The sequence below is a fragment of the Prenolepis imparis genome, unplaced genomic scaffold, assembly GCF_030444845.1.
Source record: "Prenolepis imparis isolate NDT839.2.m4 unplaced genomic scaffold, iyPreImpa1.0 SCAF_5, whole genome shotgun sequence".
In the NCBI taxonomy this organism is placed as follows: Eukaryota; Metazoa; Arthropoda; class Insecta; order Hymenoptera; family Formicidae; genus Prenolepis; species Prenolepis imparis.
This window is the reverse complement of record NW_028141163.1, coordinates 1534960-1561197: the sequence shown is the minus strand read 5'-3', so window position 1 is coordinate 1561197 and position 26238 is coordinate 1534960. Positions and strand designations below refer to the sequence as shown.

The window sequence follows — 26238 nt, the reverse complement described above, 5'->3', positions numbered from 1 at the left end:
TTATTATAACATAAATTATTATGTATTGTTCATATTATTAATATTTCTATTGCAAAGATTCTGAACTTTTTCAATATATTAGCTATATTTTATATCATATACAAAAAACTATATTTATAAAATTCGCAATAAAACAACTAGCATCACGTTTAAAAAAAGATGCACGTATTTATCATGAAAAATATATTCCCGCATTAAAAATTATTAAACTTGCTGGTTGTTTCGTCGTTATAATTATTAAACTTTCTAAATTATAAAACGCCAAAATAATATATCGCAATTTTAATAATTCACACAGTATACACACGACTGTGAGAATACGCGTACCACACGAAACATTAGAGGCTGTGTGTTTTCATCCACAATCGTTAAACACACGATTTGCGCTGCCCAAAGGGGCATTCGCGCATAATTGGCATGTGTAACCGCTACTATTCTCAGAAAGTTCACCCCGCTATTCATTCGCGCCTAAAGGGCACCAAACGTCTGCTATATTAATCGCTCGCTATCCATTAGCAAATGGGGCCCAGCGCGCGGCTATATTGGGGTCGCAGAGGGAGCATGCATGCGTAAACTCGTGCTCCATTAACATTAACGCACCCTTTCGACACTGCGTTATGCAATTCACGCGTAAACCATATATCGCGCATATATGTATCTATACATACGCTATTGTTTAACGCATCGCGGATCGTTAAAAGTCGCGCCGGAAGAGATTTGAAGAGCGCGATAACGCCGGGATCGATCAAAAGGTCGCGAGCAGACGCGCGCGCGCGAAATGAAAGATTGATGGATATCGAGGATAATAAGTAGACCAATTTGTTCATAACTTGAAGATTGGCCGATTAAGAAACACGAGCGATCCGTTGTGCAGACGAACGATTAAAGCTTTAAAGAGAATAATCGAACTTTACACGTCAGATGGAAAGTTGCGCAAGCGCAAATGGTGGTAGAGTTTATTAAGAATTAAGTAGCTTCCATATGATGACATTTCTGGAACGCGAGGGTTCGGTATGATGGAATATAAACCAATTATATCCTTCACGTTAATTATCCAGTAAGTGTATCAAGAACTGCTTTTCATGTAATATATTCCATATTGTACTAAAATGCCCCATATATATTAATATATATTATCTTGTATTTTTGTAAACCTTTTTATATCGTCAAATGTATTATTTTTCATTCTAAAGAAAGTATTTGGAAATATTTATATGCATAACTGTTGTTATTTATTATAAAGTTTAATGATTTTTATCTGTTAATTGACTGTATAATACAATGTGTGTTTGTGCATGTATGTCATGCAAATTTAATCGCTTATTAAGAATTCAGTATTATTTTCATCGCGAAGAAGATTGCATTAAAATCCTTTGTCAATTTTATGCACGATAATATCATTTCATTGATAACATCATTTATGTACATAGTAATAAATTATGAAATATAGTGCAGTGCATCGCAGATTCACCTTATCTGTTTACATTTTAGAAATTAGTTTATCCGAGTAAGAGAGAGAAAGAGAGAGAGAGAGAGAGAGAGAGAGAGAGAGAGAGAGAGGAATAAGAAAGCAAATTTTCTATTAAATATAATATGTTCATTTAAATATAATCCTCTCATGCTACATTAATCGATAAATAACTCTACATTTCCTTTATTATCAATTTAATTTTATTTAAGTAAATATGCATGTTGTATCTTTATTGTTTTTAAATGAGTTTTTAATCACGTACTAAAACACTCTTTTGATAAGTTATCAGTTTATAAAATATAAATATGTATACAGCACACGCTATATATTTTTTAAATTTATTTTCTATCAGATGTTTTCTAATTTTTTTAATTCCGTATTATTTTTTCGAACGAATATATACACACATACGCATATAGTGATTATATTAATATAAAAAAAGAAGAGGAAAATAGATAAATGATATTATTTAAATTATTCGACAGAGATTTAAATAATTCAGTTCACTGAGAGGTATGGGATATTGATTACTGACATTTTGTGATATCATATGACATTGCATCTTTTATTTTTCCTCGTTGTTAACGCATTTTGTAATTCCCAGTCACGCATGTTACTAACTCAATATGTTACACGCAGATAACATATGTTTACATGATGTCCGATAAAAAAAATGCATATATATATATATATATATATATATATAAATGAATCAATGAATGCGAATAAAATAAAAAATATGATAAAAATAATATTTGAAAAAAGTAATATTTTGAACGCGAAAGGTTTCTCTCTCCTCTCTACCCCTTTTTGATTTACAAATATCCGCGTTCCTTCGACAAGCGCCGTTCGATAGAGGCATATTTATGATATCTATCATACTTGGCATACGTTAGCGATTATATTGCCCGCACGCATGATTTAGCAGCGGCATACGGACGTTTGCACATACATCTTGCAGCATTGTGTAGGCAATGTAGCCGCGTCGCGTCGTCCCTCGAATCAAACCAGGGGTTACATTGTACTTAGAGCCATACACACACACGCACACGGCTTGTATATATGTGCGGCGCGCAGTCGAATCACAGCCTGCATACATCAACCTGAGTGCACATGTACCATACGAGCGATCCATTCGCTTGCACCTTTGTACGGAGGTGGCTTACAAAAGGCGTGAACGCACTAACAAAGGGATTCTACTTTAGAAGGCACTTGAACTCAATTTTTCACAACCAGTTTATTTTATCCCGATTTATTTATTTCTTTTTATATAAAGAATAAAATTCGATTCGATGATTTTCGCGTGCAAACGCGCAAATGGATAATGAAATAATTCCCCCTCATTAATTTTGAACAAAAACGTTATTTTTATGAAATGTTAGTTTTATACAAATATGAAAATTGCGTGAAAAAAATCAGTTATTAAAATACAATGTCGTGAAATGTGTGTATATATGTGTCCGAATGTATAGTAACTGCAATAAAATATGAAATGTTTGTTTGATTCTTCTTGTGCCATGTATTTATCCATGCGCGTATGTCATTAACTATACCGTCATTTAATTTTGCAAATGCGACAACGCGATTTCCATCCGTTTCTTTCATATTCAACATTCATATATGTTTTATTTACACATCACGTGATGCTTTAGAGATTCTGTATTTCATATATGAAAATATATTCGGATAATAAAAACTTGAGGATATTTCGAGAAAGTGTAATTATCCGGTTGTGCGATATATATCCGGATAATCAGATATCAATCTTTATAAATTCGTTACCTTTCCAATCAAACGTGTATGTCAGTCGTTCTAAAATCTAATTTGTTCCAGGAGAATATCGCATCGTAATAGTTAATGATTAAAATTAATTAAAAAATAAGAAAAAATATAAGCGCAACGATACGTGCAAATAAATATTTTAATTCAACAGTTTAATCACATTAAAAAAAAATAAAGAAAAATAAAAAAAATAAAAACAGATTATACGTAATGATATTAATCAATAAAAGTAGAATTTTGAACTTTTTAACTAACAATTATGTGTAACGCATCTAAACAATCAACGAAAATAATAAAATTTCGTCGCGTTCTACGAAATATCGCGCAACACCGATTTTATTACGTGCCCGGTGCATCGACAAGTCAAGTGCAACGCTATATATATCTATATATTTCCCAGCAGTGTATGAAAATAATGTCGGTTTTTCCCACACGTCCAGTTTTTCATAAAGAGTACACACGACCGAGCCGGATATTGGAATTTTCAATGGTCGTTCTGCGCCATAGGGGGTGGAACGACATGATGCATCGAGATGCAACGAGCCGCGTGATTCATCGCGGGATGCAGCGCGATGCAAGTTCGTCATGCATGCGTCGTTGCGCATTCAACAACGGATTCCACTTCTTCCAGTGTTATTCTTGCCCGCGTTATGTTTTATTAATCTGTTCACTATGCAGATGAAACGTCTAATTTTGCGTCAGTTTCTCTTTTTTACCATGCGTGATTCTCTATTATGAAACGTTGTGTGTATATCTATGTGAACTTTGTATTTTTACAGTGCGCGGAAAAGAAAAAGTAAAAATCATAAATAACTATAAATGATTCAAAATATATCAGTAATTTTTTTAATAAGTCACATGACAGTCATTTTTACAAAACACTATATCTTTTTATTACTACACGCAGAGAGAATTTTCTTTTAGAATTTAGCCTGAAAATCATGATAATCATGGGACAATATGGAAAGAATTTTATGAGAATTTCTCTGATTAGTATTTATCACAATAAAAATAATAATATATCTATCCCAATAAAATATAAAATATGTTTGATTAATTTTACTTTGTATTTTTACAGTGCGCGGAAAAGAAAAAGTAAAAATCATAAATAACTATAAATGATTCAAAATATATCAGTAATTTTTTTAATAAGTCACATGACAGTCATTTTTACAAAACACTATATCTTTTTATTACTACACGCAGAGAGAATTTTCTCTTAGAATTTAGCCTGAAAATCATGATAATCGTGGGACAATATGGAAAGAATTTTATGAGAATTTCTCTGATTAGTATTTATCACAATAAAAATAATAATATATCTATCCCAATAAAATATAAAATATGTTTGATTAATTTTACCATACAATTTAGTAAAATTAATCAAACATATTTTATATTTTATTGTGATAGATATTATTATTTTTATTGTGATAAATATTAATCAAATTCTCATAAAATTCTTTCCATATAATACCATATTGTCCTACGATTACCATGATTTTCAGGATAAATTCTAAGAGAAAATTCTCTCTGTGTACAAACTAAAAACGAAATTATATCTATCAATCGAAATTATATTTATCATTTTCTGTATTGAAAGCCTAATTTATTAAAAGTAGGACGCTAAGTTCACATAGGTGTATAGTTGTGTATGTACTGTATTTGATTTCAAGACATTTCTCCACGAGAAGATTCTATATAATTTATGCATTATGTAAATAAGAAATTTTGTATATATAGATATAATATATGTATAAAGCTAAAAATATATAGTACTAGTATAAAAGTATATGAGAAACATACTTGTTTGCTGTTCATTTAGAACTTGGATGGTTAACATAATATAAGCATATAAAGATCGAGTTATTCAAAAAATTCAAGACTGTTCTCGTAACTTCGAATATACAGCTATCGATATAAAATATTTACTTTGTTTCATAACGTTCTTCAAAATATATTCAAAGCTTATACATGGAGACTGTGTATTACAAAAAAATTTTTTTAAATTACTTCACCTAAGAAAATTTTTTGCTTTAAAAAACAATTGCTATTTGCAATGCCTAACAATTGTTATTAATATTATTAGACATGTTTTCATTAGTTTCACATAAATTACTTTTATAAGTAATTTCGATTTATTAATCATGTTACAAAAGGTGAAAGAGAAAAAAGTTAGTAATTGCATTTCTATATTTTTATAAAGAAGGAAGAGTGAACGCAACTCTATATTTTCATATTAAATGACAGATTGAGTGAGAAAAGCTTAATAAATCTCGGTTAAAAAATTGATATTCGGAAATAAAATTTCGTTTATTAAAGCGCTTCCATAAACAGAGCTATAACAAAAATATTTTAACTGCACATATCGTTGGCCATTTCACATATGAAGTCCACTTAGCAAGCACTTGCGTTAAACTAAAATTAAGTGCGAAATATGCGCATTATGTATGCATATGTGCAAATTGAAAAGTCCGCACACAAATTGAACTGCGCTTTATTGTTCGCTCATGATACCCGAGCCGAAAGATAAGCTAAAAATAAAAGCGCCATGAAATTTTACTACATTCAATGTAATGCACTTTTTATTGGATCTTTTATTTGCTCCCTTCCCTACATCCGTTTCATCGCGCGTTTCATGTAAATCATTTTTTATTATGTCGCTATTTTCTCCGTTTTACGTCCTCGGAAAAATATACTATTATTATTAATATTGAATACTTTAATATTACACATAAACACACATACACTAAAAAGCGCTAAATTATATTGTGCTATTTATTTTTAATTCTTTTCAAATCATAATTTGTAGCAGGTTTAAGCATTATTTGTGAATATATTTATTATAATTTCTATGTATTCCATAATATACTGAATTATTATTTTTAAGCACACAAGTTATATATAATTATTCTAATATTTTATTATTTTTATTTCTTGTGCATAACAACAATTATATTATATTAATTAAATAATTATATTTTATTTGAAAATAACATGGCGTTATAGTGTGTGTGTGTGTGTGTGTGTAAATAATATTATTATCTCCATCATATACCATGTAAGGTATAATATGTTCTGCGAGAGTTTTAACATTTTATATAAAAGAATTTAATTATATATTATCTAATCACAATTTTAAATAAAGTTAATTATGTCTGCTCTTGAGTAACATAAAAAAATGCGCGTATATATTTTTCAATCATGTTTCAAAAGCCGCATGTAACATCTCGTAGATTTATGAGTGCTTTAAATATGGACGAAATCTTAAAGTCGCGCAATTATACATAGAATAGAATATTAAATCCAACATCCTCTTTCCTCTCCTATACAGATATTATTGTAGCGAACAAGTTATATTTAAATTTGAGTCATCTTCGGTCTCTTTCTTCAAGTATATAGCGCACAATTTCATGTCTATGTTAAATATTTCAATAAAATCCACGCGTCACATGCAAGACATCGATATAATCCTTTAATGTCATCCGGCATATAATGAAAAATTAATTATCGCGCTGTCATCCCGAGCATTATACATACATATATTGCATGTCACGATTTAATTCTCTACAACATTATTTTTGCAAATGCGATGTTGTGACGTTAAATCAAAAACATAGCAAAATGGAATCACGACGGAAATCATGGAGGAAACGCTGCGGTTGGCTCGATGGCATTTAATCACCTGTGTGTGTTGCAGTACATATTTTGCCCCATCATTAAATTTCGTGTAATTCCTCTTTACGCTTCGCATTAAAACAATATGTGTTAATAAAAAAATGTTTCAACTAATTGAATATCATGCGAGCGGAAAAGTTAAAATAAAATATATTTGTGAAATTTAAATTAATTGTAAATTTAGATCATCAGATTACATTTATACATAATCGTGGAATTAATATCAAAAAAGAAATAATACGTAGAAATCACATATGTAGATTAATTTGATAATATCTATAGGTGAAAGCGTGCAATAATCTTCATTTATACGCCAGAATTTCTATACAAGATATATGATTATCAAATTTAACATAATGTAAATACGCTATTTAGAGAAATGGGAACAGAGAACACGCGAACAGTTGCGTTTGCAACAACTCGCCGCCATCCCCTATTTCAATGTTCTCCCCTTTGTCCGCCACTCCAAACTCCCCCAACACGCATAACTTTACTCACGTCCCCGTTTCTCTGCCGGGTTTCAGGAAGATGCGGGCATGGATCGCCGTGCGAGCAGCTCTGTTACGAACTTCACGACGGCATGTACGAGTGCGACTGCAGGGACGGCTACATACTTCATAAAAATGGATACAGTTGCGCCGGTGAGTGAGTGTGTGTATGTGTGTGCGCGTATGAGTAGATTCGATCCTTATTCCGCTTTGCAATTCGCATTCATGGCGGGCGACATCTTTGATTTCCCTAATAAAATTTCGCGCCGCGCTGGGGCCGAGCCGACAAAACTTTTTGACGCTACGTTCGTATTGTTTTCGAAGCACCGCTTCCGACAGCCCCGTCGCGCCGGTCCGTTGAATATCTCGTTTGATTCTGGAGAGTTATATCACAAGAACGAGTTTTGCTCCAAGAGTAACTTCGAGCGCGAGCACGCGGGTTGTTATTGTCTCTAATTCCTGGATATTTCTTTGATAATAACAATACTGAATGTATTGGAAAGTTTTACAAATATGTTTTGAGAATTTTTTCATAGTTTCATACACTGAGAGAATTTTCTCTTAGAATTTACCCTGAAAATCATGATAATCGTGGTATGGAAATCATGACAATATGGTATGGAAAGAATTTTATAAGAATTTCTCTGATTATTATTTATCACAATAAAACTGCATAGTAAAATTAATCAAACATGTTTTATATTTTATTGTAATGGATATTATTATTTTTAGTGTGATAAATATTAATCAGAGAAACTCTCATAAAATTCTTTCCATATACCATAATGTTCCACGATTACCATGATTTTCAGAGTAAATTCTAAGAGAAAATTCTCTCTGTGTAGTTATATGTATATAATAGGATATACCTATCAATTTAAAGACTCTACAATAATTATTATTTTCGACCAAACTCGATAAATTTTCGAATTATTCTCAATTTACACTTCTTTCTAATAAATATGGATTAAATTTTTATGGGAAAAAATTTCCTTCTATTTTAATTTTTGCACACCGTTTTGAGACGACGTATCCCAAGTTTAAATATGCAAATCGAATCGGTTATACGCTATTTTGAGTTGTTGGTTAATCAGAAAAGAAAAAGTTTAATTGCGCTAGAGATTTATTCCTTTAATCGATATTTTTTTATTATTTCGTATAATAATATCTGTAGAAGTAATAACGCGTAATTTGTATAATGCATAAAATTTATTTATCGTACCGTGTTGAAAAATTGCGCGGTAAAAAGCTCGCGTACTGGTTGCAGATTTATCTCAACAATCTCAAGTTCAAGCTGTTTACAGTGCCGCGCCCGTATTAAAGGTAATATCTCATTTCGCGTGGAATTGCGCGGAATATATCTCGCGTCGGGCTTATGAAATAGAAGGAAAGAAGAGAGGGAAGACATTGCGAAAGAAAAATACGCTAAAATTGTCCATAAATCACGTAGAATTTTGGGAAGCATGATTTATCGTTAGTCTAATCTTATGCAAGAGTTTTTATACTACATCACGAGAGAGAATGAAGTTTTAAATCGTACGTTATACATTACTGTACATCCGATTTGTATAATCGATACGTACGATTGAAGCAAAAGTTAAATAAATTGCACATAAATAATCGATGTTTTAACTTTGACAAACATGACAGGTACTATTTCATTTGTTTTCTTTTACTATATCAAAAATATACTTAATCTGCGTTTTTATACTATTTTCACGTTTCCATTTTTAAATAGAAAAATGCAAAAATTATATTAAAAAATGTAAAATATATAAAAATTTATTATATCCATTATTTACGCATTTTTTAATGGCGTCAGATGTTATCGCACCTAAAACGTTATCAGACTACACTATAGAGCCTTACTCGACGCAATTGCTGCAACAAAATTACGCGGGTCCGTTTACCCAATAGATGTTTTTCTCACGAATGGACGCGACAGGAAATTTGGTGGGAAGTTGGTCGACGATCGCCTCCGTTAATTGCTTTTCGATTGATTGTTCGCGGAATTCTATTATTACAGTCTGTCCTAGATCGGAATGCTTATCTCGGAACACTAGCGACTAAAGTTTTCCTCTGCTATAGTCTTGCATCAACAACTTATTTTTCTTCGAGAAAAGAAAGGAATTCGCATATATGTTATATGTAATATGTATGTATGTACGCGGTGCATCTCCGCTCTCTATCGACATCAAGTTTTATCGCGAATTAAGGAAATGATTTAAATGCAAATAATTGGTAAAAATTTGTATAAAAGAACTTCGCTATAAAAGACATTGCTTAATATGTTAATTCTCTCGATTTATATATGTTATGTTACGCGAAGCGTTATTTGCAACAAAAAATAAAAGTTTCGACTGACATACATATTCGGTAAGGAATATTATGAAATTAATAAAGATCGAAATAGAAAAATTTGTGGCCATTTTCAGTTACAGCTGTTCAATAGAATATCGGCAACTGAAAATATTTTATTCTAATATACGTGATTAGCGTAAATTTGTAATCAGCCATTTTATTATCAATATTGCACATGCGATTATTGGGAATTTGATTTCAATAATGTTATTTTCAATTTCACTACGTGTACATTTAACAGATATACGCTGCCATCTCAGTCCCTTATTCTGACTCTCTCCTCTGAATTTAATTCCGCGGAAGACTGGCAAAATTTCAACATTTTCGATTTCTACCTCGTTCAAGTTCTCGCGCGCTGAATATGATGGTACCATCAATGCGAACACTTCCCTTCTCGACTGCCGCATTCGCCACGAATCCAAATCAATCTGTCTTGCGCTAATTGTGCTATTTCCAATACGGCAATGTCTGCGCGAATCTGATTCTTATATTGATTTTACCGTCGGCTCTGATTTTCAATTCAGCGAGCTGTGCTCGTGGTAAATCGGATAAGTCCATTTCTTCTTGTTGTCGTTCCCTCTTCTGAATTTCGCTAATTCTGCGAGAACGGTAGAATTTCAACGTCCTTGCCATTTCCACGAGGCTCGAGACACTTTTAATCACATCGACTTCTCATTGTCAACCCTAATCTGCCAACTTTTTTCCCCTGTATGAATTTATCCAGTTTTTTCTCGTCGAACGCGAGGATATATATTATCAATTTTTTTTCCCCTATATTGCTAATTCCACACGTATTCGGAAAGTCTCCGTTAATTCTGCTCTAGATTTTTTTCCAATAAGATCTGCAAGCTTAATTGTCTCAGTGGATTCGCTGATTCTAATTTTTAAAGGCAAGTTTTGCCGAAGGTAAAACGGCCAGGAATGTCTTGATTCACTTTGGCGCATTTTCGGCGAACACGAATTTCGGTGATTCTGCTACTAACTTCAGCCAAGTCGACATCCTGACGGTTTGCTTCGTCGACGATTTCACGAGGATATCTATCTACTTGAAATTAATTGGACATTTTATTTTGTAAGCTGCTATTTAGTTCTTCTACTTAATATTTATTTTGGTCTTCACTTTGATCTTTGCTTTATCCTTATCAAGCTTTTCCAATTAAATTCGAAGGAAAGAGTCATTTCATTGTGCTATTTATAGCATTATCGAGAAATCGAAACGTTAAAGACTAATATGATTTATAAGATTATTGAGATGCAATATTGATAATTTTATTGGGAAATCAGAACCTCTTCTGATATTCTTCTTGATAAAAAATGATAAGAATTATTAAATTCCGGATCATTAACGAGACAATCGATTTCGGATTTGTGTATATTATTATAAATATCGTTTATATAATAACAAATCGTTAGCGACACAAAAGCGCCTCGCAAGCTTATCTTTCTGGGCTATTTCATAAATCATGGTGATTTGCCAAGAGCGAGAGATAGTAAAGAAAGTGAGATGACTTATCATCCAAGAATATCGAAGTTCTCTTACAACGATTTATCTATAGTAATTCACGAATTTTTAGTCATCTTATAATAAAATTAAAATTTGTATATTTTTTATTTAATTTTTTGAAAGTAATTTTAATGAATTAAGGAGATTTTTGTAATTAAAATAACATTAAATACAACGTTATTAAGATAATTTTGAAGTAAGATTTAATTTTCAATTACATACAATATATTATTTTCATCATGTCCGAAAATTGAATAATGTCGTGAATGATGTCACTTTAATCATAAAAAGTTTATTTATTCATTAAATTTATTTTCAAAAAAGATATATTAATTATACTTTTTGTTATAATTCATTCATGAATTATTATATCGAGATATATTGTGCAGATAAGTCAAGTCAGTCACACGCGTGTTTAGTAATATATTTTTATCTAATACATATATATCAATATATCAATATATATTAATAATTAATATATCAATATAAAAACTGATATAATAATTTGATATATTAATATAATTTTAATACAAAACTAATAATAGAGAATATTTTTATTGTTAAATGTAAAAGTAAGAATATCAATTTATATCATAAATTATTTATGTTATTATTTTACGTTATTTTATTAATAAAATCGTTAGAGTAAGTAAAATATATTATTCAGTTAAATAAAACATTTTTGTGGAAACTCGCATACTTACTCAAATATCTAATTAAAAAAGATAAAATAATTTTATTTAATTGAGGAGATATTAAATTTATTTGTAATTAAAGAGATGCAATGATTTTTAACTATATGGGTAATATGCAAAGCTTAAACAGACCTAAAATCGAATATTCATTAAGCTCCACTACAAGTAATGAAATTAGGATCGATGAGTAATTACTAATTGCTCAACAGATTACTTGCTGAAAGCGTTAGAAGGTGAATGCCTGTTAACTGATTGATAGCCAGCTTATATGTATGATGAAACGAGAATTCATCTATGAATGAGATATCACTGCGCAAAGTGATACAGAAACTATAATTAGTTCCTCCATTCATCTAGAATACATATCTTAATCATGTAAAAATCGTTCGTTATTTACATATGATTTCCCTCAAATTTGTAATAAAATGTTTTAAAAAAAATCTTTTAAAACCTATATTCTATATAGGTTATCTTATACATATATATTATATAATATATATATGTATATATATATATATATATATATATATATATAAGAATTATTTTACATTTATTAATTTTGTGTTTCAACAGTAAACTACATCGATATCGATACCTACGATAATAATTACTAACAATAAGTTTTATTGTTAGTCAAGTACGAAGGAGTGATTGATCGATATTATGTGCTGTATATTTACTAGATATTCGATTTTCCTCTGCGATTGATTAACTTCATAAATGATCAATATATAATTAATTTAGTGCAAATGATAGCTGTGTACTAAATATATAAAAACATGCAGAAATATTTTATGATAATTATATATATTATTTTAATTATTAAATTGTTTTAATTAAATTATTTATAATTAGATATTATTATACTATAATATATTAAATTCTTTTCCAGAAAATAATTGTGTTAAAATTTTCCGTTTTTTTTTCAAAAATAACATAGAATCTTTAACATCATAAACAGTTAATAATATACATATTATTTTTATCAGAAAAGATGCATTTTATAATATGATTAGATCAGAGTAATTACGAAATTAAATAACTATAATAATTTCAAGCTTGTATAGTTAGAACGCAATTTTATTGGGTAACTCTTAAAAGTGATAATAATGTACCTCTATAGTAAAAGTCTCCATTTTGATTTAGTGAAATGTCTTTTTATGAGACAGAAGGAGAAGATATTGTACGGCGGAGAAAATAAATAATAGGTTTTCTAGTAAAAAAATGAAAGGAAGTAAAATGTATCATCTCTCATAAAATTGACTTTCAGAAAGTTCTCTTAATCAGAGCGCGTGAATCGAAAAAGTTTGAGTATTAATAAAGTTTCTTTAGAAGCTTAGGCCATGAAAATCCACATATGACAGATCGCTAGAATTGCTGGCATTAATACTATTTTCCAGAGATTTTTCAAGAACCATGAGGAATATTTACAACATGAATGTAGCAAATATTCCTCGCTACTGCCACTATTTTTCATTAAAACCGTTATAGTTTAAAAATGCAACGATAGTCATGGCAATGGCAAAATATATATATATTTTTATATATATACTGAGAGAATTTTTTCTTAGAATTTACCCTGAAAATCATGGTAATCGTGGGATAATATGGTATGGAAAAAATTTTATGAGAATTTTTCTGATTAATATTTATCACAATAAAAATAATAATATCTATCACAATAAAATATAAAATATGTTTGATTAATATTTTACTATGTAGTTTATTATAGTAAAATTAATCAAACATATTTTATATTTTATTGTAATAGATATTATTATTTTTATTGTGATAAATATTAATCAGAGAAATTCTCATACAATTCTTTCTATATCATATTGTCCCACGATTATCATGATTTTCAGGGTAAATTCTAAGAAAAAATTCTCTCTGTGTACTTATAGTATATATAATATATATAACGAAGTCTAATAGTTCGTCTAATAGTTCGAATTAATGTTCAGAAAATGTATACTTGATTCGATTTTAAATTAAGTTTAAATCTTAATAGATTTTATCACAGGGCGATTTAAAAAAATAAGATGAGTTAAAATATGTTAAATCCTAACTGTGTCACTTATTTTTTAAACAAAATTAGAGTTTCAGAAATTGGATCAAATCGTAATGAAATTAAAACTGTGTATTTTAAAGCATTTTCATTAGCATCCAATCTTTAATAAACTAAATTTTCAATATAGAAAATGATAGTATTTCATCTGTAGTTTTTTGTAGTACAATAAATTCGTTCGTAGTCAAAGCCGTAAAAAATAAAATTTTGAAACAATAACTGCCTTTTGCATGACTTCAAAATAAAAAAAAAAAAATCATTGATTATATTTTGATTCAAGAATCGTTTGTAATTATTTGTAGTGATTTTTTTGCCAATTTTAAAAATATCTCAAATTCACAATTGTACCATGTTTTTTAGAATTATTTCTAGTTATGTGATAATTTTTTTTCATTTTTGTCTGTTTTGCTGTTGAATCCTTTACGATAAATCTTTCATAATAAATAATATATTAACAATTTATAAATTAACAACTTAAATTAAATAACATATTAATAACTTAAAACGTTATAACTTTTAAATAATTTAATTATAAATAAAAGAAAAATCATTAAAAATAACTTTAAACGGATTTTAAGAAAATTAAATTCGAGATATCTTTGAAATTAGATAAATAATTGCAAATATATTGCAGTTTTTAATCTACGTAACTATAATCGAAAAATGATTATAAACGAATAAATAATATTCTGAATTAAGATCAGTGTTTTTCTTTATTTTAAAGTCGAGCAATTATTCTTTCAAACTGTTATATTTTTATAGCTTTGACTATATATATGCGCACACAAAATTATTGTTACTACAAACAAAATATTATTTTCTATCTATAACTTAATTTATTAAAAGTAGGATGCCAAGTTATCATAAATTTATTTAGCAACACACACATTAAAAATGCATCTCGCATTTTATCAAACTCTTCGTGTAGTCTTTAATTCAATTTCATTTAATTTAATGTAAATTGGAATTGTGTGTGGATTAATTTATCGAATCATTGATATTAACATCATTATTAGTGCCTTAGTTTACCATAATCTTATTTTGCGAGTACAACAAAGGATTAGCAAATTTTGTTTCGTATGTAATATTTGCTTTCTGTATGGCCTGTATTGATTCATCTATTTGTCTATGAAGTATGATGAACTGCATGCGATAGAATTAATATACTCATTGTTGCCAATTCAAACATGCGCACTAATATTAGCTTTTCATCGTACACTCTATGTATGCAATTCATTAGCGACATTATTGTGTAACAAATGTGGTATTAGTTAAGCAAGCGCTTAATATTTGCAAATGCTTAGATTATAATAATCAAATTTTATTACAATACTCGAATTGTAGCATTTTCTCAAAAAATATCAACACGTATTAAATATTTTATAATATTTATTATTAAATAATATTTATTGTAAAAATGCACAGAATTTATATTTATTTAGATTGATTGATTTATTTACGTATCTGTATATTTCATAAAATATACAGATTAAAAAACATACAATTATTACCGTAAATCAACTAACATGTAATCAATCTTATTATTGATTCACAATCAGTCAATATTCATTAATACTGGAGTCGCTGATATTTCAAGATATTTATTTAACAAGAAGTAAGAGTTAATAAAGATCATACAAAGAGAGAGAGAGAGAGAGAGAGAGAGAGAGAGAGAGAGAGAACTAAATTAAAATAAAATAAATTACATTAGTTTAAATCATAATTTAAGAAAAATTATTATTTATTGCAATGTTAGTTAAATCAGACATTAGGATCGCGATTTTACGCGGTGCAAAAATTTCAGATAAAATGTTGGTCTTTCCGAATTAAGATTCAAACGACTCTTAAGTGCAAAAAATGAAGCTCGAAGTTGTATTTCGAGCATTACGAATTTCTCGACAATGCGGAAGAAGATGAAAGCAAAATTGCACGTAGATGCGCTTAGAGTGCAACGCTGGTATTCGTCGTATTTTTCAAAAGTCTTGAGAGTTCGAAGCGCACACCGGGGTGCTCGTTGTTGAAGTATTGCTGAAATTCCTACGATTCCGATCGGAACGCGATTGCAGAGTCGATTTAGAAAGGATGCTCATAGAGAAGCGCGTTCCAAGGCCGGTCTTTTAATAGCGTTATTAAAGGAATAGCGATTGAGGAACGATCGAAGGAGGAACCGTTCGCGTTGACGAACGAACGAATTGTCAGTCATCAATATTAATTACGACGACTATTACACTATGTTCGGGGTATTGTACACTGAGAGAATTTTCTCTTAGAATTTACCTTGAAAATCGTGGTAATCGTGGAACAATATTGTATGGAAAGAGAATTTTATGACAATTTCTCTGAATATTTATCACAATAAAAATAATAATATCTCTCTCTCCTCTATCACAATAAAATATATAAAACATGTTTGAATAATTTTACTAAACTGCAGTAAAATTAATCAAACATGTTTTATATTTTATTGTGATAGATATTATTATTTTTATTGTGATAAATATTCAGAGAAATTCTCATAAAATGTTTTCCATACAATATTGTCCCACGACTACCATGATTTTCAGGCTAAATTCTAACAATAAGAGAAAATTCTCTCTGTGTACAGAGAATTTCGTGATGAGAGGAAAGTTTGATGGCGTAAATTCGAGATGTTTATAAAAAAAACCTATAGAAAATATTTTTGTTTAACTTACACAACTTGAAGAAATTATATGTATTACACATTTGTAATTTCTTACTAAAGACGTCTTAAAAAATTTTTAAGTAATTTAATAAAATGTATTTATTTAACAATATTATATTTAATTGAAACCGAACGCCGCAAATTGTATAAATTAGATTTAATTTTTCCACGATATTTAAATTGGACAATTGTAATAAATGATGGATATAAATGCTCGTTATTCCTGCTAATCATATAAATAACGTAACGTAAAAATTGTGGAAAAATAAACCACACTTTTTTTTAGGTACACAGTTAGAAAATTTGTGTTTTCTTGTTAAAAACGGTCCCCGTTAAAATTTTTGTGTTAAATTAACATATTGCTGTTGTGTTAATTGAACTCAAATGTTAAATTATTAAAATAACTGAAGAAAAGTGTAAAAATAACACAATGTGTATTTACTTTTAATTTTACACAATAAATATGTTCGATATTATTAGTGACAAGATTAATCTGTTAAAATTTACAGAAAAAAAATGTTAATTTTACTTTATAATATAAGTGGGAATGATAAAATGTAAAATTAACAATGTTTTTAGTTAATTTTTACATGAAAACTATGTTAATTTAACACAAAATTTATTTTAAGTTTACTTGAAGTTTGCATTTATTTTATGTTAAAATATTAACACAGTATTCGTGTCATCATTTAACATATCCGTATTATGTTAAATTAACACAAAAATTTCTGTGGACCGTTTGGGACATGTGATATTTGTTAAATTTAACACAAATTTTTCAACTGCGTATATGTAATAAACATTTGTCAATATATCCATAAAGCAACGGCGGGGTTTATTATTATATAATCGTATCAAGTCGGCGCATATGAATTAAATACGAAATTTAATTAATTACAATAATTAGACTCACCAGTCGTTGTCTCGCTGTTTCCTCCTCCTCGTCGTCGTCCGATCCGTTCATCTTTTTCTCCGAAGCTCTGATCGGGTTCGATGATCCATCACACACGTCACTAAAGTTCAGTCGATGAAATAGTCATTCGGTAATTGTCACCTGTTATATCACTCGCGAAAACCGCCTTACATATTTTTATTTTCTTTATCGACGTTTGATTTACGCGACGTTTATGTCGAATATCGATTATCGGTAATTATTCGCAACATACACACGTACACCCTCACATACTAGACTCCGACATCGCGTAACCTCGATGCTTGTATTCGTGATTGCCGACGAAAAATACATCGGCCATCCATTTAGCACTGTATTTACTGTCTCCCTCGGCATTTATGTCAGGACACGATGCAAAATTGCCATGTACACTCGCCGGAGATCGTTTCTCGACACTCCCCAAATTCGCGTATTGTCGTTCAAGATCACGAAGGTAGAAAGAGACCCTCGACGAAGCTCTTTCGTTAACCCGATAATACCCCTTCATCTTCGATATTAAACAACGATCGCCATCATCGCGCAGATGCCGTCGATGTATATAATCACGATGATCTCGCGATCGACATCTCTCTCGACACTCCGAAATCCACCCACGAAATGGCGGCCGTTCCGACGACTGGCCGAGGGACAGGGAAGCGATCGCGACGATGGGCTGTTTCGACGTAGTTTCGACACGCGTCACTCGTCCTCGAGATCCTCGCAACTCGGAGCAGCGTCTCCGTCGATCGCCATTCGATCGCTATCACTCGCAAGGATTTAATCACGACCGATCGCCCGATCCTTCGCGTTGCACCCGGCACTCTCGACACTTGCTCCTTCACTCCCTCCTCTCTTCCCCCTCCCTTCCCGACTAACGGGATCGCGACGCGCTACGTCACTGTACGGGGTTCACCCGTCAATCGCCAGAGCTTTTTCAATCTCGACGAAGCGCGCATACGTGTGTCGCGCGTGTGTTATCACAAATAAATCTATTAAATTCACGCTTAAATCGATGTAAGTGTCCATTATTCTATTTTAACGATAAATTTTAACTCGCTTCCGTCTCTCGCGAGTGTATATTTTTCGCCGGCGATTAATATTGCGCGATTAAAAGGCGAGAAAAAGCGGGGAAAAACGGTGCGGAGAGAAGGGGTTCACACGTTGCTCGCTAGGGATGCTAGTCGCTCACAAGCCCGCCAATTGCTCGTCCAGTTTCCTGCCGGCATTCATAACCATGACACGACGAGCGGCGATATCGCGGCTTTAACATCGGAATCCTGCATCGACGGCAAGGTAATTACTAATTAATATCGTATATTTCGATCTGACTCTGCGCGAGCGCGATTAATAGTTTTCTACAGATGAACGTGTAATGTAATAATAATGTTTCTATCATTGTCATACGTGAACGGCGCGTTTAATGTCGCTCTCTTCCCGACGACCGAAGTTCCATAGCAGGCTTCTCGGTACGTCTAACCTTGCAAGGAAACATTTATCTTTATTAGGTATCTTCGCCGAGTCGATTTCGAGAACCGGTGGGGAGATACATAACATTTCTATGTTCTATCATTCATTCGGTCAGTCTTCGAGGGCGAGCGAGCATGGTGCTAATATCGGGCGTAACGTTTCTCTTGTATCAATATTTAGGTAGAAATTATAGTAATTACTCTCATCGGTCGAGGAAGTAATAATAGTATCGCATTGTGTGTGCGAATATTAAATAATGTATACAGAGAGAACTTTCTCTTAGAATTTAGCCTGAAAATCATGAAAGAATTTTATGAGAATTTCTCTGATTAATATTTATCACAATAAAAATAATAATATCTATCACTATAAAATATAAAATATGTTTGATTAATTTTACCATACAGTTTGGTAAAGTTAATCAAACATGTTTTATATTTTATTATGATAGATATTATTATTTTTATTGTGATAAATATATTAATCAGAGAAATTCGCATAAAATTATTTCCATACCATATTGTCCCACGATTATCATGATTTTCAAGGTAAATTCTAACAATAAGAGAAAATTCTCTCTATGTACATTACTTATAAAAGTAATTTTTTTATGTGAAACTAATGAAAACATACCTAATAATATTAATAACAATTGTTAGGCATTGCAAATAGCAATTGTTTTTTATAGCAGCAAATTTTCTTAGGTGAAGTAATTAAAAAAAATTTTTTTTGTAATAGTCTCCATGCATAAGCTTTCAATATATTTTGAAGAACGTTATGAAATAGAGTAAATATTTTATGTCGATAGCTTTATATTTGAAGTTACGAGAACAGTCTTGAATTTTTTGAATAACTCGATCTTTATATGCTTATATTATGTTAACCATCCAAGTTCTAAATGAACAGCAAACAAGTATGTTTCTCATATACTTTTATACTAGTACTATATATTTTTAGCTTTATACATATATTATATCTATATATACAAAATTTCTTATTTACATAATGCATAAATTATATAGAATCTTCTCGTGGAAATGTCTTGAAATCAAATACAGTACATACACAACTATACACCTATGTGAACTTAACGTCCTACTTTTAATAAATTAGGCTTTCAATACAGAAAATGATAAATATAATTTCGTTTTTAGTTTGTACACAGAGAATTTTCTCTTAGAATTTATCCTGAAAATCATGGTAATCGTAGGATAATATGGTATTATATGGAAAGAATTTTATGAGAATTCGATTAATATTTATCACAATAAAAATAATATCTATCACAATAAAATATAAAATATGTTTGATTAATTTTACCATACAGTTTAGTAAAATTAATCAAACATGTTTTATATTTTATTGTGATAGATATTATTTTTATTGTGATAAATATTAATCAGAGAAATTCTTATAAAATTCTTTCCATACCATATTGTCCCACGATTACCACGATTTTCAGGGTAAATTCTAAGAAAAAATTCTCTCCGTGTATCAAAAGCGAAATAGAGGCGGTTTTTGCCACGATAATTCGGAAACAATGCGTTTTCCGCGTTCTTTTCGCCAAAAATAAATGTACGAACGTATGTAAAAATATATTAAAGTAAAGACGTACTTCGGAAGAGTGTAATATTAAATCGTACATCGTGTAAATTTATCGCGCGCGCGATCTTAATGGAGTGCTTTTTCGCGACTTATCCGTGAGTGAATCTTCGTGGAATTTTGAAGCAAATAAGAATTGACATATTGATAGCAAAAATACATACGTGTATGCGGCAGATGTGTGACAGTTGGTGAGTGAATTATATTACATTTTTTTTCTAACACATTATCGCAAAGATGACGAAACGTGAGATTTGAAGGACTTGAAATTTTTTCTCTCGGATTTTCAGTTTTGGGTTTAATACATTTATTATTTTTATTTTTATTTCAATATGTTCTCGATATGCTCGAGACGTTTTATAAAAGCTATTTTATAATTCGGCCAATAAATCAATGTTTTGTTAATAATGAATACAAAGCTCTATTTCTGTGCGATCTATCTTAAATAATTTTCATCGCAAATAAATACAAACAGTGTCGTACTCAATATAACTCGAAAATATATTATATGATGTGAGAAAATCTCGTTTGTCATATTGATTATTAAAGTAGATTCTTAATAGATACTATTTTATTACGCAGTTTATTGTAATCTACGTGTATGTACCTATATAAGACATGCACATGTACATTATAATATTTTGATATTTTAATATTTTCAATTTTACGATTTTAAATATAACTTTTGATTTATTTATTTTGTAAGCAATTATTTCCCGTTACGCAATTTATTTATAATTATTTATAATTTAAATAATATATAAATAATTTATATAAAAAAAAATATATATGTTAATTATTGTGCAATATTTTTGGCACTATAGTTTATATTTATGATTTATTTATGTGTAACATAGAAGTTTTACGTCACAATTTTTATATTACAGATTTTTTATTTCTATCTATAATAACTAGCAATCATTTTAAATGAATTTTACATAGTTTGAATAAAATTTCATCACAAGTTTATTAAGTATTAACATTTTTACGTTGATTTTTACGTCATTGTGTGTGTGCATTTGCGTTGCGTCTATAATTTAGGACACGTCGCGTTTTATTAATTTATAAATTTGAGATTAACTTCAATTAAATCCCATCAGGCGTCATTTTAATAAAAATTGCCGGCGTCAAAGGCCTTTGAATTCGAGTAAGTTCAAGGAGGGATCTACCTGGGAATGAAAAGCTTCGTGTACGACAGGCCCATTAAATTTTAAATGGCTGGGGATTAAATACGGGAACGCGTCCGCCACTTGATTCACCAGCAAATATCGCGAACAGGAAGGTTGAACAGAAACATTCGAGTGTCTCCTCGAAAGTCGGTGGAGTTTTTGGACAGTAAAGCAGCTGTTATCGAGTGTAATTGCTACAATCGCGTTTGCAAATGCCATTGACGTATTTGCATAAACAATGATCTTTGTCGGAAGTAAATCAATCATTGAAAATTTATCAATAATTATATCAAAGTTACCAGCATTATAAACATTTAAATATTATTATTTTATTATTATTTTCAATTTTAAATTAGCATTTAAATTTTTTTAGAAATTTAGAAAATTTAATGTATTTTCTCGAAATCATATTACAGTTTGAAATGATGCAAAAGAAGACTTACAGACTTTTCTCCGAATTTTTGTATCCGTATCATATTCGTAATAGCGATTGTTCTATAGAAATGTTGAAAGAGTCTGCTTTTCTCTTCGCGTATGTAAGCGCTGGAGAGTCGCAACTCTTTGACCATTTCGCGAACTGGAGAAGGCCGCGGCGAACTAGCCGGGGTTTTATTCATGAAGAGTATTACGTTACATATTCCGGAAGTCAGTGACCGACCCTTTCCAGTTCCTTCGTCGCCTTCGTTTCCTCTTGCTCCGAAAGCTCGAAACGCGCGACGCAGCTGGAATCCATCGCGCGCGTAGTCGACTAAATCGCGAATAAATCTTCGAAAGCCAAACCCGGAAATGGGAGAGTCGGAAATTCGCATCCCATGGTGTATATCCGGTGTGTATCCATTGATCCTCGCGCGCGTCATGTATTTCTCGTTTTGACGTTGATGTTTACCATCGCCGGCCGCGTTTCGCTCCGGCCGGAGCGTTATTATTCCGCAAGCCCGGTAATAACCAAATTAACGCTATACACGCGAATTTCCGATGCGAGGCACGTAATTGTGCGCCGGCTTACACCGACGACGAGGCGACCAGTATAAGCGGCCCGAAGTTTGGTATCGCGAGCTTGCCTCGAGCGATCCAAAGCCAGGCTTTGGTCCTCATCGTCTCTCTCCCTTTCTGCCCCTTTTCCCTTTCCTTCTCTCACCACTCTCGTCTACATCAACACGAACGGGGTAAGCGAGTTTAGGTCAGCCGTTCAAGGAACTCGAGGAGCACTATCCACTATCCTGCCAGCTTTATGTATATGCCGTACATGGACACGTGGAAACTCGTGCGCGACCAACGGATAAGTTCCTAACGACCCTTCACCTCGGTACCGCCATCGTCGTAGCTTGGGCCGATTGCATGTGCGGTGAACCGGTCGTATCGCACGTGCAACAGCTCGTGGATTTTCGGAGCTATCGTATTCGTGTTTGATATAAGGATTGAAATTGCTAGTGAAGAAGAATGGTATATATCGCGAAATCTCATTTTCTTTTCGATCTTATCTGAAATTCTTCTCCGATATCGGTAAACGTATGTGTATGTACAATATGATATATATTTGTTCCTGTACCGCACATTATTGGAGCAAGTTTCGTAATAATGTGTTTTCTTTTCTATAATTTCGATGAAATCAATTTCCGATATTACATGGATTTCATATGTATTTTATTGTAGCGTTTCATTTATTCGTGAGTAAAAATGCAAGAATCATTATCGCGTGTAATTGTATTTTGAAGATTTATGTCGGTATCAATCGGTGGCTGTGATAATTTATTTGTACAATTATTGCGTCAAGTTTTTGATTATAAATGCAAAATGGCAGGTATCGAGCTTTATTAACGTATCATTTTCTTTTTTATAATCAGTCAAGTAATTTGCTGTCAGATGAGGCGAGAAAACTGCGCATTCATGATGTGCTATACTTAATGAACAATTGATTGCATCCGGTTTTGACAGCTAGATGAAGTGATTTCGACATTGGAGTCGAGATGAAGTAAAAGTTTATAGTACTCGCTTTTATTACGTTAATGATAATTTCATTTACGAAAGTTTCCCTTCTCAGTTGATAGCATATTCTTCTTAAAATTTTCAAGTTTCTGCTGCATTATATTTTATAATGAACGTCTTTCTTCTATTTAAAATGTGAAGTTTTGAGATTTTAAACACTTTAATAATAAATTAAATTTATTTCTAATAAGGTTTGATAAATTTACGATTTTTTATAAAGTTACTATTTATCGAGATAAGGATGTGTGTGTTATTTTCGTATCAGTATTTTAAAAATTATAATATTAATGAGAATATGTTATTTTATGTAATTATAAATTAACAGCTCAATATATGCTTAATATAACATAAAATATCAAAAAAATATGATCTCTACAATAATATGATTGTAAAAGCAGAAAGAGGTAATTGCAATGGAAAAAAATCAACTATGAAAAGTATGTTGAAATTCGATAATTTATCAATGAACAAGTTTGCAATATGAGCAGACGACTGCATTATTTCACAGTGCTTTATTCAGCACGTCAAAGCTTGTTCTCGACAATTTTTTTTATTTCTTCTCTAACGAAACGACGGCTATTTTCGGTTGCAGAACTCAACTCGACATCGCCATCGACGAGCGAGCTTGGCGAATTCGACGAGGCCGAGAGCGATGAGGCGAACGCGGATATTGCGGATGATGAGGATGCGGTCGAGGACATCCTTTATATGCGCGGTGCCACCTTTACGATACATCTGGATGCCGAGAACTCCACCGCGAACGCGACGAAGATAAATGAGGTGAACGGCGCGAATCGGATCGAGCTGCGCGCCACGTCTCAGGTAACATTACCCGCCATATTTCCCGGGTTAGCTTGTCGTGCATTGCTGCATAAGTGTTTGTACGTTGTTGCGCCATCATTTGTTATGTAGAATTCCGGAGCAGCATCCGGTGAAAAATCCAGGATTTTTGATCTACAAATAAAAAATACGAGAAGGCGATATGTCGGAAAGCATCTATTCCATTTCCTTGAATGCAGCAATAATTCTTTTTAATCTTTGAACGCATACTAGAATATATTTTTTGTGCGAAATATAATATACTATTTCAATTGTTTACTTTGTTGAAGTTTAGAGCATTCTTAAAGAAAAAAATACATTTAAGCACGTATGAGTATTTTGAGCTAAAAGTATCTTAACTCTTGCGAAATTATTTTTTCTCTATTGCAAATATTTGTAAAGAATGTCATAATACTGTTTTTAGCACAATAGGCAAGGACACAATTGTAAAAAAATTTTAACCGTATATGCGCATGTACGCGTATTTTAAAATATATGAAACTTTAAAAATTCCATTTTTAATCCGAAATATAATATAAATACAACTAGCGCGCGCTTATACGTATGCTTAAAAAGTCTCTTAATGGTTCTTCTTTATTTTTATACAAAAACATTTGTTAAAGAATTTTATTTTGCGTTTATTAAACATTTAAAATTTACTTATTGTTAGTTGAGCATGTTTATGTATATGTTTTTCTAATATTCCTTTTCTATTTAATTTTATATAAAAAAAATTTAAATATAAAAAAATAACATTATAGCGAATAATATATTTCTATACGAAATACAAAATAAAAAATAATAGACAAAATGTAAATGTGCATATTCAATTGAATATAGTTTTTTTTTTTTTTTTATGAATGCAAAATAAAGTTCCGTAACAATTATTTTTGCATGAAATGCAAGAGAGACAATCACGAATTTTTCAACATATGTTTTAAGCGCACTTGCTAAAAACGACCAAAATATCAGCACATATGCTTTAAGTTGACTATATCTGATAAACACGAGTTCAAATCCAATTTCGACATTTATTGATTCAAAACAAATGCTCCATATCGTGCATTTTGGGTTAGTTCAACATCACAAGAATTTACACTAACTCCATAGACTTAATTGATTGATATGTCGACATGCCGTCATATTTGTACTAAATTGCAAGAATCGATCGAGCGTCGTCTTTGGGTTAAGCAGTCCAGAATAGAACATTCCGTAAAGGGACGTAAATGGCTATGTTCGTCTATGTGCGAGGTATAGAAATAGCGATTATGTGAAATCGAGCGCATGCCGGAATGTTCTCAATCGAGGAACCTTCCCTTGAACTGGAATTAATATTCACGATATAAACCTTATAAAGTTTTGTTTAATGCGACAAAGGATTTGATCTGACTGATCGAATTGTCGATGAACAGGGATTTATGACTTGGAAACTTTGCACTTCCCGTTGCTCGTCCGCACAATGATATATTTTTAAAATATTATAAATAGCATCCTTCGCAATAGTGTTAATTAAAATTGAAATTAAAAGCAAAAT

The 26238-nt window shown here is 31.0% G+C and overlaps 1 protein-coding gene and 1 long non-coding RNA gene across 5 annotated transcripts in view; one reads left to right on the top strand and one right to left on the bottom strand.

Moving 5' to 3' along the window:
* Positions 1 to 18478, bottom strand: part of LOC145936082 (uncharacterized) — a 28815-nt gene extending 10337 nt beyond the window's left edge. The window contains exon 1 of the long non-coding RNA XR_014425322.1: positions 17644 to 18478. This is a non-coding gene — a long non-coding RNA (uncharacterized LOC145936082). The remainder of the gene's footprint in view (positions 1 to 17643) is intronic.
* LOC145936072 (pikachurin) overlaps positions 1 to 26238 on the top strand; it is a 99828-nt gene that overhangs the window by 8401 nt on the left and 65189 nt on the right. For 3 of the 4 annotated variants that reach the window (XM_083037951.1, XM_083037953.1, XM_083037952.1), the window contains exons 3-4: positions 7456 to 7572; positions 24478 to 24707. In XM_083037951.1, coding sequence (XP_082894077.1) covers positions 7456 to 7572; positions 24478 to 24707 — 347 coding nt within the window. The remainder of the gene's footprint in view (positions 1 to 7455; positions 7573 to 24477; positions 24708 to 26238) is intronic. The other variant, XM_083037954.1, reaches the window with a different exon arrangement.